Source organism: Eschrichtius robustus, chromosome X (assembly GCF_028021215.1).
Source record: "Eschrichtius robustus isolate mEscRob2 chromosome X, mEscRob2.pri, whole genome shotgun sequence".
NCBI classification, from domain to species: domain Eukaryota; kingdom Metazoa; phylum Chordata; class Mammalia; order Artiodactyla; family Eschrichtiidae; genus Eschrichtius; species Eschrichtius robustus.
This window is the reverse complement of record NC_090845.1, coordinates 16,870,316-16,885,595: the sequence shown is the minus strand read 5'-3', so window position 1 is coordinate 16,885,595 and position 15,280 is coordinate 16,870,316. Positions and strand designations below refer to the sequence as shown.

At 50.2% G+C, this 15,280-nt stretch overlaps 1 protein-coding gene across 1 annotated transcript in view; it reads left to right on the top strand.

Annotated features, from left to right (window-relative positions):
• Positions 1–15,280, top strand: part of MAP3K15 (mitogen-activated protein kinase kinase kinase 15) — a 147,301-nt gene that overhangs the window by 130,643 nt on the left and 1,378 nt on the right. Inside the window, exons 19-27 of the mRNA XM_068532581.1 lie at positions 4,703–4,860; positions 8,500–8,686; positions 9,319–9,481; positions 9,899–10,073; positions 10,842–11,027; positions 11,661–11,766; positions 12,711–12,820; positions 12,881–12,936; positions 14,624–14,736. Coding sequence (XP_068388682.1) covers positions 4,703–4,860; positions 8,500–8,686; positions 9,319–9,481; positions 9,899–10,073; positions 10,842–11,027; positions 11,661–11,766; positions 12,711–12,820; positions 12,881–12,936; positions 14,624–14,736 — 1,254 coding nt within the window. The remainder of the gene's footprint in view (positions 1–4,702; positions 4,861–8,499; positions 8,687–9,318; positions 9,482–9,898; positions 10,074–10,841; positions 11,028–11,660; positions 11,767–12,710; positions 12,821–12,880; positions 12,937–14,623; positions 14,737–15,280) is intronic.

The following is a 15,280-nucleotide window of genomic DNA, read 5'->3' as shown; positions in this document are numbered from 1 at the left end:
TCCCCTTGAACACTGCCCAGACTTAGTGACTTGCTTGTAGTGAATAGATTAGGACAGAGTGGTGGTGTGTGACCTGGAGGCTAGGTCAGAAAAGGCAGTGTGGCATTCCTCTTGCTTTCTCTTGGATTACACACTCTGGGGGAAGCCATATTTTAAGCAGCCCTATGGAGGATCCCATGTGGTGAGAAAACAAAGGCTCTTCCCAACCCCCATGTGAGCTTGGAAGTGAATCCTCCAGCCCCAGTCTAGCCTTCAGATGACTGCAGCCCCAGCCAACACCTCGGCTGCAGTCTAATGAAAGACCCTGGGCCAGATCTACCCAGCCCAGCTGTTCCTACATTCCAATCATTAGAAACTGTGTGAGATCATAACTGTTGTTTTAAACTGCTAACGTTTGGGATAATTTATTAATTTTTTTTCCTAGCATGCAATAAATTATTTTTTTTTATTGGAGTATAGTTTACTTACAATGTTGTGTTAGTTCCAGCTGTACAGCAAAGTGAATCAGTTATACATACATCCACTCTTTTTTTAGATTCTTTTCCCATATAGGTCATTACAGAGTACTGAGTAGAGTTCCCTGTGCTGTACAATAGGTCCTTATTAGTTATCTGTTTTACATATAGTAGCGTGTATATGTCAATCCCAGTCTCCCAATTTATTCCTCTCCCCCTTACCCCCTGGTAACCATAAGTTTGTTTTCTACATCTGTGACTCTATTTCTGTTTTGTTTCATTTGTACCCTTATTTTAGATTCCACATATAAGCAATATCATATGATATTTGTCTTTCTCTGTCTGACTTAACCTCACTCAGTATGACAATCTCTAGGTCCATCCATGTTGCTGCAAATGGCATTATTTTGTTCTTTTTTATGGCTGAGTAATATTCCATTGTATATATGTACCAAATCTTCTTTATCCATTCCTCTGTTGATGGACATTTAGGTTGCTTCCATGTCCTGGCTATTGTAAATAGTGCTGCAATGAACATTGGGGTGCATGTATCTTTTCGAATTATGGTTTTCTCTGGGTATATGCCCTGGAGTGGGATTGCTGGGTCATATGGTAGTTCTAGTTTTAGTTTTTTAAGGAACCTCCGTACTGTTCTCCATAATGGCTGTACCAATGTACATTCCTACCAACAGTGCAGAAGGGTTCCCTTTTCTCCACACCCTCTCCAGCATTTCTTGTTTGTAGACTTCTTGGTGATGGCCATTCTGACTGGTGTGAGCTGATACCTCATTGTAGTTTTGATTTGCATTTCTCTAACGATTAGTGATGTTGAGCATCTTTTCATGTGTTTGTTGGCCATATGTATGTCTTCTTTGGAGAAATGTCTATTTAGATCTTCTGCCCATTTTTTGATTGGGTTGTTTGTTTTTTTGATATTGAGCTGCATGAGCTGTGTGTATACTTTGGAGATTAATCCCTTGTTGGTTGCTTCATTTGCAAATATTTTCTCCCATTCTGAGGGTTGTCTTTTTGTTTTGTTTATGGTTTCCTTTGCTGTGCAAAAGCTTTTAAGTTTAGTTAGACCCCATTTGTTTATTTTTGTTTTTATTTTCATTACTCTAGGATATGGGTCAAAAAAGATCTTGCTGCGATTTATGTCAAAGAGTGTTCTGCCTATGTTTTCCTCTAAGAGTTTTATTGTGTCTGACCTTACATTTAAGTCTTTAATATGTTTTGAGTTTATTTTTGTGGACGGTGTTAGGGAGTGTTCTAATTTCCTTCTCTTACATGTAGCTGTCCAGTTTTCCCAGCACCACTTATTGTAGAGACTGTCTTTTCTCCATTGTGGATTCTTGCCTCCTTTGTCATAGATTAGGTGACCATAGGTGTGTGAGTTTATCTCTGGACTTTCTATCCTGTTGCACTGGTCTATATTTCTGTTTTTGTGCCAGTACCATACTGTTTTGATTACTGTAGCTTTGTAGTATAGTCTGAAGTCCAGGAGCCCGATTCCTCCAGCTCCTTTTTCCTTTGGGGTAATTTATTATGTAGCAGTAAATAACTAATGTGGGTGTCATTGCTAAGTCCCTACCTTTAGAAAGAGTGATGTTCACTATGGTTCCATATAAAGAAAATCTCCAAATTTAGCATTAAGCAGACTAATCCTCCAATTGTGAAACAGTTGTACTAAGGACAGTTATTCAGTCAGGATCAATAAGCCATTGCAATTTGGTTTGGTGCTATTTTCTACTGCTGCATAACTTTCTAAGTTTATTTTCGTGCTCTTTTAAGAATTAACTTTTAGTAATTATATTAGTCAGGATCCAGGCAGGAAAATTGGAATCACCCCAGTTATTTTTACAGAGAGAATTTAGTTGAAAGAACTGTTTCCTGGGACTGAGTTATCAGAAAGCAACCTACATCCCTAGGGCTTGAGGGAGCAAAGGGGAGTGTGGGATTCAAACCTTTCAGTGGGGGGGGGGGGGTGCCACTGGGCTGGAGCACGTAACTCTGAGGGGGCAAGATGAGGCCGGTTCTGGAAGTATGGGGGGACAAAAAAGCTGGTAATGAGCCAAGCGCTGCTACTGGAACCAACTGAGGGTCCAAAGTGACGCTTGCTAACTAACCTCTCCTTCCTGTCACTTGTGCGCAGGCACGCTCTCTTCCCCCACCCCCTCCCAACCCACCAGGGAGCAGCAGGCAAAGCAGAAATGTGGTTTGCACAGTCCCAGACCCAGCGTAGCAGAGCTGAGAGAGAACAGCTTAATAAACAGCACAGTGTCACGTCTTTCCTAAGTTAATGAATTATGGGTTAGTTAGAAGGCACATTCCCTGCCAGGTTCTCTCTCTCTGTTGTTCACTGTAGTAGGAGCCTGTAGGGGATGTGGTGTCACTGAAAGTTCCCTTCCTGGGGCTCTGAGATTTCCTGACACTGCAACAAGTGCTACGAGCCTCCATCTTGCCCAACCCTGCAGCCAACTGAACACTTCCCCACCAGGCTTTCAGCTCGGGAGACCAAAGCCATCATTTTTGCCCTGCTGATTTCTTGCACTCACTGATACAACCTAATGTATATTTAACTTTAAATAAGGAAGAATTAAATAAAATTTAAAAATTTTTTAAATTTAAATTCATTTCTTCAGTGTCACCAGCCACATTTCAAGAGCCCAACAGTCGTACGTGGCTAGTGGCTACCATACTGAACTGCACAGAATAGAACATTTCCATTATTGCAGAACATCCTATTGGTCAGAGCTGTCCTAGAGCCTTTAAAATGCTCATAGGAAAGAAGCTGATAAGACATTGGATGTTCAAGAGGAGGGTGAAGTAGTAGGTAGCATCTGCAAGCTTATTTTAACCAATGAGCCCTTTGTTTTCATTGATCAAGACTCAGGAAACCTACTTTGGTTGTGTGATCTTGAGGCAGAGACTGGAATTTCTCTGCGCATCGGTGTTCTCTATTCACACCATGGCCAATATCATTTCTGAGTTTGCTGTTTATTATAAACCTCTTTGCCAGCACATAGCATCTGCTGCTGTTGCTTCCACATTCCCCTTTCCTCTTTCTTCTTTCCTCAGGATTAGTTTCAAGGAAAACCAAAGATTTTACTCTTAGAGCCCTTGATTGACCTCCCTGCCCCATCTCTCCAACAACCCCTTCCCCCGCCCCGATCACCACCTTCCCTGTGGCAGCCCCTGGTGGCTCGTGATCCACAGGAGGAAGTCCAAAGCCAGAGCCTTCAGAACACACAGCGCTCCTGGGTCCACTCTATACTTCACACCCACGGGCTTTGGCTCGAGCTCTTCACCTTGCCTAAAAGTTCTCCTGTTCCTTTGTCCACCTCTTCGAGCCTCATGGCAGGAGTCTACTTCACTGGCAGCCCAGCCACCACCCGTTTGGATTGGCCACCATGTTCATGGCAAGGTCATGCTTTGCCCTGCCTGCTCCTGGCCAATGACCGAGCATGGTGAGGGTACTAGAACCAGTGCGGCACTCTTCCAGTGGGCAGCTGTGGGTCAGGGCCTCCCCGGCGGCCTGCCCAAAGCTGTCTCGGAGGTGCTCTGCCATCAGAGACGCTTCCTTCCCGCTCCTTTCGCGGGTGTCAGACCCGCACTGCAGTCTGACAGCTCCCTTTGCCCAGCCTGCTCCCTCCCCCTTTATCCGTCCGTCATACCCCTTCTCCCAGTAAATCTCTTGTATGTCTAATTCTGACTTGGTATATTTCTCAGAGACCCAAATTGACACAGCTAGAGCTTCCCCTGACTCAAACCAGGCAGAATCAAGCACTTTTCCATCCGTGTTCTCAGCGCCTTCTGTGTTTACCTGTTAGAGCACTTACCACACTCAGCATCACCACTGCCACCCTCCTCGTCACCACCCTCCTTGTCGCCACCCTCCTCGTCACCACGTCTCCTCCACTAGGCAGCGTCTAAAGGTCAGGCACCACATTTCTTACATTCTGGTCCCCCTGTATCTGCCATGCACTAATATGTGTTGATTGAATTAGATTGGGCCCATTTATCCTTCGAGGGGCTGAGTGATCCTCTGTCAACGTGACTAGTGTTAAAGAAAGGCATGTTGCATGTCTCTGGTCAATGAAGAGATGCAATGACATCATTTACGCATGAGACCAGCCCCCGTATGTCATTAATACGAGAGTTAAAGTTCACACGCTCGTTTACTAACGGTCCACTTAGTTTTTAAACAATATGGTGCCCACCATCTTTGTTGTATTTTTTCCCAGTAGGCACTCTGCAGTACATGGCGCCCGAGATTATTGATCGAGGACCTCGTGGGTACGGTGCCCCGGCTGATATCTGGTCCCTGGGCTGCACCATCATTGAGATGGCCACCAGCAGGCCTCCGTTCCATGAGCTCGGTGAACCGCAGGCAGCAATGTTCAAAGTAAGACATGTTGGATGATTTAGGTTGCTGGTGTTGGAGAGATACAATTCAAATCAAAAATCTCCCAATCCAGAAACCTCTCCACAAAGGTGGAAGAGAAAGCAAACAGGTTGTTTTGTTTTGTTTTATTTTTGAATAAGCATAAAATCAGAATGTGATGTGCGTCACAGGCAATCCGCTAAGAGACTGGAAAGCGGAACTCAGCCTTTCCTATAGCCAAGCAGATGCAACCCTTTATATCCATGTTCTGAAGAGAAGTGCTAGCTAGTCCTCAGGTGCAAGGACTAGACAGCACCACTGGTCACAGGAGTTCACCCGAGGTTCCCCTGACAACTAGGGTGACCATTTGTGTTAGCTAATTGGCTTTACCCAAAGGAAAGATCAACTTCTCAAACCTTTAGGACAGGAGGTAGTTTTGGAGCAAAAGGCTCCACTGAAGTTAGGCTCCTGCTTTCCCACAGAAACCCGGACATCGGAGCGCCACCTTCCTCGGTGGTGGCATTTCAAAGAGATGGCTCCCAGGTCCTTGAGAAAGATATTTCTGGCAAGAGGCTTATTTGGCTTTTTAAAAGATTTCCATGCATCTCGAAGAGAGACACAGAACTTAGAATGACAGGTTTTCTAAGGTGAATGCTCTGAGAAAGGTGGGGGGGGGGGGGTGTCTCTTTCTTTCTTTCCAACTGAGGGAGTTAAGCTTCTCAGTTAATCTGTACGTGCTCTTACACTGGGTGAGGCTCAAGGGCCGCGTTGGGTGAGTGTCTTTGGAGGACAGGTTTCTGTCTAGATTTGGAGAGGAGGAACTTTGGGTATCAGATGCTGTCTCCTTTGTCCTTCTAAAAGCCTTCCCAGAGCTGACCGGAAGGGTGACCCGTGTGTTGAGGCCCACATGGTACTGACTGGCCCTACGGGTGGGGCTTTACGCTGGACATGCTCCCTTGGGAAGGGACATGCTTGCTTGCGAGCCCAAGGGAAGCTGATGCGAGGACAGCCAGTGTATCCAAGGTCAGGTCTGTGGCTTCTGGCTCCGTGGACGCTTGGAGAAGTTGAAGAGCAGCTGTAGCCTTCAGAGGTTGTTACCAGCACTGACCTTCCACAGAGCACTTTTGTTTGCCCCAAAGATAAGAAAGAAGAGAGCAGGGTCCCAGAAGGCTAAATGGCCACTGCTTACGGATGACAAGGTCGCAGTACATGGAAGCAGCCTGATGGAACGTGATTCCAGAGGCCTTTCTTCCTGCTTCTCTGCCAAGCCTGGTGGCCTCCTAGTCCCGTCAGCCCCGCAGCCTCACCGCCTGCATCCTTGCCAGGCCCTCTGGCTCAGTCTCTTCGGCAGAAGGAACTCAAAGGCCCGAGTGCAGGGCTCTGCCCATGAGCTGGATGCAGCCTGTTCAGCGGGTTCTGAACGCCCTGTGCTGTGATGCCTTGGTGCACTCCTCAGCCCAGCCCCTGCAGAAGGTTCTCTGAGTTTCCCACCCTCCCAGCGGCTGTCAGGTAGCCCTAAAGCCAAGATCTCAAGTTGACGAGTGTCTCCTGGCGCCTGCAATCCCAACAAGACCCTGAACACCGCGGCTGGCAGGCAGCAGTGACCTTCCAGCCTTTCCATGTCTGTCTAGGATGGACCCACCTGGGGCTGGCAAAGATCTTCCTGCAGCTTCAGTTACAGGCCTCGGAATAAATACCAGCTGGCGGGCTTCCCTGGTGGCACAGTGGTTGAGAGTCCACCTGCCAATGCAGGGGACACGGGTTCGAGCCCTGGTCCGGGAAGATCCCACATGCCGTGGAGCAACCAAGCCCGTGCGCCACAACTACTGAGCATGCGCTCTAGAGCCCATGTGCCACAACTACTGAAGCCCGCGCGCCCAGAGCCCGTGCTCCACAACAAGAGAAGCCACCGCAGTGAGAAGCCCGCGCACCGCAACGAAGAGTAGCCCCCGCTCGCCGCAACTAGAGAAAGCCCGCGCGCAGCAATGAAGACCCAACGCAGCCAAAAATAAATTTATTAAAAATAAATAAATAACATAGTGCCCATGTTTGCTCTTTTCTTCTCGAGAGCCCGGGGAGAAGCTACTCCCTTCCTCTCTGAGTTCTTGTCCTGAGTTTTTGTCTCTGGACCCCCCTAGTGCTCTTATGTCCCCACCCCTCAGGCGAGGGGTGCCAGCTGGAATGTGCCCTGCATTTCAGATCTTGTGGGTTGAATTCTATCCAGTGTTTAGTGTTCTCAAACTCCAAAACTCGTTTTTTGAAAATGTTGTGTTATTGTGGTAAGAACACAACATGAGATCTACCCTCATAACAGTATTGTTGACTCAAGGTCCAGCACTGTACAGCAGATCGCTGGAAATTATTCATCTGTTTAAGTGCCATGTGTGCCCAGTGGATAGTAATGCCCCATTTCCCCCTCCCCTCAATGCCAAACTCTCCATCCTGCCCATGAGGAGCTGCGTGTCAGAAGCGGTTGGTGCGCCCCTGGTCCAGGGACTTCAGGCTGTGAAGTCGGAGGCTTGCAGTTTGCTCTCGGCAGCGCCCCGGTCTCACTGAGGGGGCAGGGGAGGCCACGCCAGCCCCATGGTTGCCGAGGAGCTGGGAATGGGGTGGATCTGGAGGACAGAATGGCTTCCACTCCTGGCTCATTGGGTGGGCTTGGACACGATGAGGAGAAGACTGAACTTTAAAGATGACAACGCCTCAGATGAATGGAGAGCCATCCCCGACGGGAACAGTTACGCAGGATGGATGAGCGGGGCTCGTGGAAGCATTCCCATGTCACAGTGAGACGTGACAACTCAGCCCCAACTCCTGCTCCCCTACAGGGCGCAGGGACGGAGAGCCTGTAGCAGGACGATGATGAGCTGGCCAGCAGTGGAGCTGAAGCAGAAATTGCAGCAGGAGCCTGAACAGGAAAGGGCAGCGCCGCCTCCCTCAGCCAGTTGCACCCCGTGGGGATGAGGGCGTGGGCCCTGAGTTACCAGCCTCCAGCTTTGCTCTGCCTGTGGTTTACAGCTGGAGGTTGGAGATTTGGGCTGTGAACGCGTAGAGACTGAGACGTGTGCGGGTGTCTTTCGGTGGCCCTGTGTATCGAGGAACAGACCACAGGTGCCTCTGAGCACCCTCAGAGCCTCCTGCTGCAGCCTGTCATCCAAGACTCATCTCAGTTACCTTCTGCTGCGTAACAAACGACCCCAGAACTTTAGAGGCTTAAAATAATCACCTTTGACTTCTCACAATTCTGTGGGCTGATGCTTGGCTCTTCCGCTGCTCTTGCCTGGGCTCACTGGTGTGGTGGCTTGGCTGGGGCGCGATGCTCTCGGAGGGCCTCTCACACGTGGCCCTTCATCCTGGGCATCCTCCCTGCGTAGTGATCTCAGAGCTCCAAGAGGACTAGAGCAGAAGCCCCAAGGCCTCTTAAGGCCTAGACTCTGAACCCCCCACCAGTATCACTTCCCCCACAATCTACTGGGCAAAGCAAAGTCCCCAGAGGCCAGCCGGGGCCAGGACGTGGATACCAGTCATTGAGGCCATTGTTGGAAGCCATCATCAGCCCCTCCTAGGATGGCAGGTACAGGAGCTTTGTGTGGAAGGTATGTACACCTGGATTTGCCCGAGACCACACTGTTCCATCGGTCACCTCTCCCTTCAATGCAGGTGGGGATGTTTAAGATTCACCCTGAGATTCCGGAAACCCTTTCAGCTGAAGCCAGAGCCTTCGTTTTATCCTGTTTTGAGCCTGACCCCCACAAACGTGTCACCGCTCCTGGGCTGCTCCAAGAGGGTTTCTTAAGGCAGGTGAACAAGGAGGGCAAGAAGAACCGAATTGCTTTCAAGTCGGCAGGTGAGGCCTACCGGGATGGCTGGGGTGACAGCTCTCCCGAGCGCTGAGCTTCCCACATGGTGCCCGTCTTTGTGAAGAGCGGTGGGGCTGGTGCATTAGGTGTGGGACACGGAGACACAGGGAGCCCCATAGGTGACAGCGACGTACCCTCACATTCCCAATGCCCCGTTAAAGCCTTCCTTTGGGATCGCGCCAGGGAGGGAGGCGGGCGGTACCCTGGCTGGGGTTTTGCAGAGCCTGGCCTGTCACCCTGTGCTGCTCCCGACCTTGATTAAAGGGTGTCTGTCCTGCAGGCCACCGAAGCAAGCAACCCCTTCTGGGGCAGTAGGTCCTACCGGGCAGTGATATGAGTGGTCCCGGTGTGGATGGGGTCGGGAGCTGGGACATGGTGGCTCAGCATCTTGCACCCAGAGAGCGACTCGCTGTCTCAGCGTGTCCGAAGGGCTGGTTAGAAATGCAGAGTCTAGGGCCCATCCCGGACCCGCTGAAGCAGAACCTCCATCTCCCCAGGATCCCTGGGTGATCGCTTGCACCCCCAGTTAGAGCAGCGCAGGCTTAGGCCCCTGGGTGGGTCACGTGGCCCAAGGGGCTGCCTGGGGCTCACCCTCCCCATCCCTGGCTGCCCCGCACAGAGGGTCCCCGGGGCGCCACGCTGACCCTGCCCCTGGCGGGGGAGCTGATGGGGAGCGGCAGCAGCAGCGAGCATGGCTCGGTCTCCCCGGACTCCGATGCCCAGCCCTACGTGTTCTTCGAGAAGTCCCCGCCGCCCACGCACCGGCTCAGCCACCTGCTCAGGTACGGCCACCCACCCCTCAGGGGACAGAGTCCCTCCCAGGTGTAATCCAGATGGCCGTGAAGGGCTTTCGCTTCCTTTCTGCACGATCAGTAGGGCAGCCGGGGCGGCCACTGACGGTGAGAGTGAGGAGGGCAGTGAGGTCACTACTCTCTGTCCCTTCCCCTCTCCTTCTCCTCTTCCTCTCCTCCCCCTCGTTGCTTCCCCTTCCCTCCTGCTTCCTCCTCCTCCCGCCCCTGTCAGCCCTTATTGTCTCCCTCTTACCCCCCTCCTTCGCCCTTCCTCCCTTCCCCGTCTTTCCCCTCGCCCCCAACACTGGTGCATCTTCTTGAGGGAGGGGCTGCGGAGGAGCCACCTCTTAGCCCCTCCCCCACGGTGTCCCTGGGAGGCGGGGGATTGTCGCCTGCGTTTGTCCGCAGTGTTCCTGATGAGAGCTCGGCCTCAGAGGACCAGAGCGCAGCCTCGTCCCTGGAGGACAGGGACCCGGGCCTCTTCCTGCTGCGCAAGGACAGCGAGCGCCGTGCCATCCTCTACAGGATCCTCTGGGAGCAGCGGAACCAGGTGGCTTCCAACCTGCAGGAGTGCGTGGCCCAGGTACAGGCCGAGTGCGGGAGCTGCAGTCCCACCCCCTCCGCCCAAGGCCAGGTCCCAGAAGAGGTCCAAATGGGCCTGGTGTTCCTGCTACCCTAGAGCATTTGCACAGTTACAGTAACCACCCTAAGTATTTCCCAACGTCCTTCCCTTTTCCAACAAAACAAAAGAGAATACAAAAAAAAAAAAAAGACTCCACTGAAGCCTGAATTTGCATTTGCGTAACAGTGCGGTGAAACCAGGCACTGATGGGGCAGTGCTGCCTCCTGGTGGAAAGCAAGCCAAATGGCAGCACAAAGCCCAGTTAACCCCCAGCTGCACCAGTTGCCCGCAGAAGCTGGGAGAACAGCCGCTTTAGGAAGAAAGGTTACGGATGGAAATATTTGAGTTTTAACTCATTTTGGATGGGAAAAGGTCCTTCTAGCAAGAGGCCACTGCCCACTATAACTGTGCCTTCTGACAAGGCCTGTTGGGGGTGGAGGGTGGTTTACAAGGGGTTAAGCAGGATGGCAGACCATTCCTTGAGGGGCTTAGTTCTGTTGTTTGCGGGCCAGAGAGGAGAGGGGGGCCACATAACCCTCTAACAGGAAGGATATGGAGGAAATTCCGGGACCAGAGGCCATGTCTCACCTGGGAAGTCCCCAGTTCCATCAGCAAATGGATAATGGACAGTCTGGTTAATCTCGTTGCCCACAGTACTTCTTGGATTTTCCCTCCCTCTCTCTGAATTACTCAGTGACTGATTTTTTTGGGTGGGGGGTTGGTGATCAGAGTTCAGAAGAGTTGCATCTCTCAGTCGGCCACATCAAGCGAATAATTGCGATCCTGAGAGACTTCATCCACTGCCCGGAGCACAGGGTGATGGCATCCACGATATCAAAGCTAAAGGTGGACCTGGACTTTGACAGCTCGTCCATCAGTCAGATTCATCTGGTACTCTTTGGATTTCAGGATGCTGTAAGTGCTCCATTTGGCCCTAGAGAACATGCCAGAAGGTAGGAAGCCCACTGAAGTGGCTCACAGCCAAGACCATGGAGTTCGATTGCCATCATCCCCCGTAGTCTCCATCTCTTCTCACCTGTTTACGCCTGAATCCCGAGTGTCAGCAGTTTTCTAAACACTGAATATGTGTGTACAAGTGACTGGTCTGATTGCATTTGGCCACGGAGAGCAGGAGTGTAGGATTTGGGAACGAGTGGCATCTGCCAGCTGGGTAGGTGTGGGGTTTAAGCTTATGTGTCTGCCCGACAGGTGTGAGTTGCTCCAGGCCCAAGATCATGTCTGGCTTAGCTTTGTGTCTCAAGTCCCCAACACAGAGCTTGAGGTTTCATAGATGCTTCATAAATGTTCGTTGAATAAACAACGAAGAGGCCCATGTGGTAGCTCCGATCTCTGTACCTGTCCCCTAGACCCCCGTGTGACTTGGGGTCAGGTTAAAGGAAGACTTAGTCCAGAAGAAACATAAGTCAGGTAGAAACTCAGGGCAAGCATGGTTAACCCTTTATCTCAGAGTAGAAGCAAATTCGAATTAGTAAGAACTATTTCTTAAAAGTACAATGGACCAGAAATCTGGATTTTTGTGATTTGTAGGTAAATAAAATTTTGAGGAACCACTTAATTAGGCCCCACTGGATGTTTGCAATGGACAACATCATCCGTCGAGCGGTGCAGGCTGCAGTCACCATCCTCATCCCAGGTAAGGGCCCTCTTTTCGGTCAAGGTCAACTTCAGGTGGCTATGGAAAAGGTCAGACAGGTCCTCTGTACTCACCAATTGTTGCTCTCCCTTTCCCATCTTGGCTATATACGTCCCTGCAATTAAGTAAATGATGTCACAGACCCCTTTAGGGCCAAGATTCTGTGATTCTAAGAACATCTCCTGGTGATGTGTTTTTACATGCCCCCAGGCATAACTGAGGAGCACGCACCGCAGGTAGACTAAACTCAGGATCTCAAAGGAGCACTGAGCCTGACGGCCTGGATCCTACAGTGCATCATCTTGCGTGCTCAGCAATGCCTCCTAGTTGGTTGACGATTTAACGGCTCAGTCTCCTCTCTCAGAATCATCATGTGGTAGCTGCAGAAATCTTTGGCTTTTATAGGCTCTATTTTTGAAATGTTAGAGCAGCTGAATACCCAAGTTGATTCTCCTTCTGCGGTGCCTTCTTCCTAGGAAGGGAGGTTATGCGGCGCTTCGGTTAACACTGCCACTTCATTACTTTGCTCCCTCCCTGTCATCCTCTGCCTGCTCCCCTGAATGCACTCTGCCCAGGCTCAGCTTCTGGGAGTGGCTTGTTAAACCCCAGGACTTCATTATTCCCCAGTCCAAGCAGGAAAGTGTCTGTAGTAAAAACACGGGCCCGGGTGGAAGCCTGCTTGTCCCTTTTTAAAACTGCCCTTGGCTAACTAACTTAACACCTTGTAGTCTGTTTCCTTATCTGTGAAGTGGTGGGGACCATCTTTTCACTGCAGAGCTAAGTGAAATAGTCTCCCCTCCGTTTTATAAAGTCAGCAGTCCCCTGACGGAGCGTCGCATTGGCCTGGCCGGCCTCTGAACAGCCTCGTTTGCTGGCCCGGGACGTAAGCTACACCAAGCCCTGGCCTTGTTGAACCGTGGTCCTTTTCTTCCGTGATTCCACAGAGCTCCAAGCCCACTTTGAGGCCGCCTCAGAGACCGAAGGGGTGGACAAGGACACGGATGAGGCGGAAGAGCACTATCCCCCGGCAGACCCACGCGGCAGCGAGGCGCAGGCGGCGTGTGGGTGGAGCGGGCCCGTTCCAGCAGTTGCCCGGGAGGCCCAGCCCCAGCAGCTCCACCGGCAGCATCTGAGCCTCCAGCTGAGCAAGCTCAGGCAGGAGACCAACAGGTGGGCAGGGGTGGGACAATGACCCGGCCCAGCCCGGCAACTCAGTGGTCGAGTGCCTCACCCAGGTCTCAGAAAAGCATCTTTAGCCCCAAGGAACTGCGCAAGGAGACAGTCTCAGCTTCAGCTGGGGGACTAGAAGGATGCCTCCCTTTTTTTTAATGCTAGGAGTCAGAGACAGAGAGTGCCTTGCCACGAGCCGTACTAAAGGCAGCAGCATCTCGGAGTTTTCTCTGTCTCTACAGAGATGGGTTCCCTGACATGGTGTGTGGGTCCAGCAACTCGGGGGGACATCTGCGGCCCGCCCCTGCCGAAGTAGCCGAGTTGGGGGTCAGTTAGCACCTGCGTCGATGGGCAGGTATCCCATAACCCTGACCCCGAGGAAGTCTGCCCTCTCCTCTTTGAATCTCTCCCTTGTGTTTTATCATGATCCCTAGGCAGGCATTAGTGAACCGCCTTCCCAGACAGCGGACCCTGGCACTGCCGTGAGGTTCCCGCAAGAGTTGGGCTCTTTTGTTCATTTCCAGGCACATAGTAGGTGTTCAAAAAAAATATTTGTTAAATGAACAAAATGATTCCCATTTGCTCTGGGGAACCACGTCGTCAGTGGGCTTAGCAAACTAGTTGGTACTGGTTCCAAATGATGCCTTGTTGCCCAGTGGTCATTGGGAATGCTAAAATTTAACGGGGACAAACGGTGTCAGGCGTACCTATTTCGGAAGAAAAGTTGTATACACCCCTAGGGATCTCTGAAGTTTAATTTTAGGCAGATCTAATCATTTCTTGTTAGAAAGGCCCAGAGTTTTAATTAACTGGTAGTGGTGGCAAAGCTTTTTTAAGTTTTGAAAAAATGACACATGTGAAAGTTGATAGTAGTACTTAGCACTTCTTTAAAATGTGTTTCTGGTAAGGTCTATAATCACCAAATTCATAAAATGTTATATATGGGTTCAAAGGTTATTCCTTTCCAGGGTCAATATTGTTATCTTCCATCTCAGTAGAATTAATAATGAGACAGCAGCCAGCACCTGACTGCAAATGGCTGACAGACGCACAGCTCCTACAGACATGCCTGCCCTTGTAGGATAGAGATGCCTTAGCTGCTGTTGGGCACAGCAGGAAGGCACCTTTTGCCCTGAGTGATGCTGACGAGGGTAACACATCTGTCCTGAGTAGTGTCTGTGAGACCAAGCCCCGTGAAGCGTTTAGCGCGGTCTTGGGTAAGTGTTGTCCCTCCCACCTTCCAAGCAGCGTCTTTCCTGCAGTTCCTCCTTCCCCCTAGCTGTTCCAACAGCAGCAGGGCTTCTCTCTCCTTGGCTTAGTCTCCGGTGAGGAGGGAAGGGCCTGACCACTAGTTTCAGCGACTTGACCTGACTTAGGGAGACAAGTTGGCTGAGTTCTACTGATCACCATCAGGTCATCTTTTGGTTCATGATACATTCTGAGACAAAATATACCCATGCCCTGAGCGTTGGTCTTTGTTTACAAGGGGAGGAAGCACAAGAAAGGTGCCCACGCACAGGCTGGAACTTGATCACACAACTTTGAAGAAACTAGACTGACCATTGGGATTGTGCCATTTTTTTTTTTTTTTTTTTAAGCCTCTGTTCAACAAATGTTTGAATTGAATTGAATGGTATTAGGCTCTCTCTGGAGGATGGCTTTTTTGTTTTTTTTTTTTTTAAACCAGACTTTTGGAACATCTAGTTCAAAAAGAGAGAGACTACCAGAATCTTCTACGGCAAACCCTAGAACAGAAAACTCAAGAATTGTATCACCTGCAGTTACAATTCAAATCTAATGGTGAGTGATTTTCCACTTGCTCTGACTTATGTGTGTGTGAGACCATTCAAAATCTGGCTAGTATTCTAGTCAGCCTTGAAACAGTTGAGGTTATTCTCGATCAGACCAGTAAGTACTCCAGTAGATTCTGGAATACTGGTCAATAATAAAAAGGAACTACCAGTACATTCAAAACCAACCAGATGAATCGCAAATGCATTATGCAAGTGAGAGAAGCCAGATTCAAAAGGCTACATATTATGATTCCATACATGTAGAACATTTATACAGTATTCTATTAAAGGCAAAACTACAGGGACAGAAAATAAATCAGAACTGGGTGGGGGGGGGGGGGGTGTGGAATTGATGATAAAAGGCCACGAGAACGTTCTGGCGTGATAGAAATATCTCTAGCTTGATTGTGGTGGTGGCTACGTGACTCTGCTTGTCAAAGTTCTTAGCACTGCATACCTAAAAAGGGTGGTTTACGGCATAAATTATACCTCAGTCAACCAACCTTATGCATTTGGTGCCCAAAAGGGCTACAGCTGCCTCTTGGAATGTG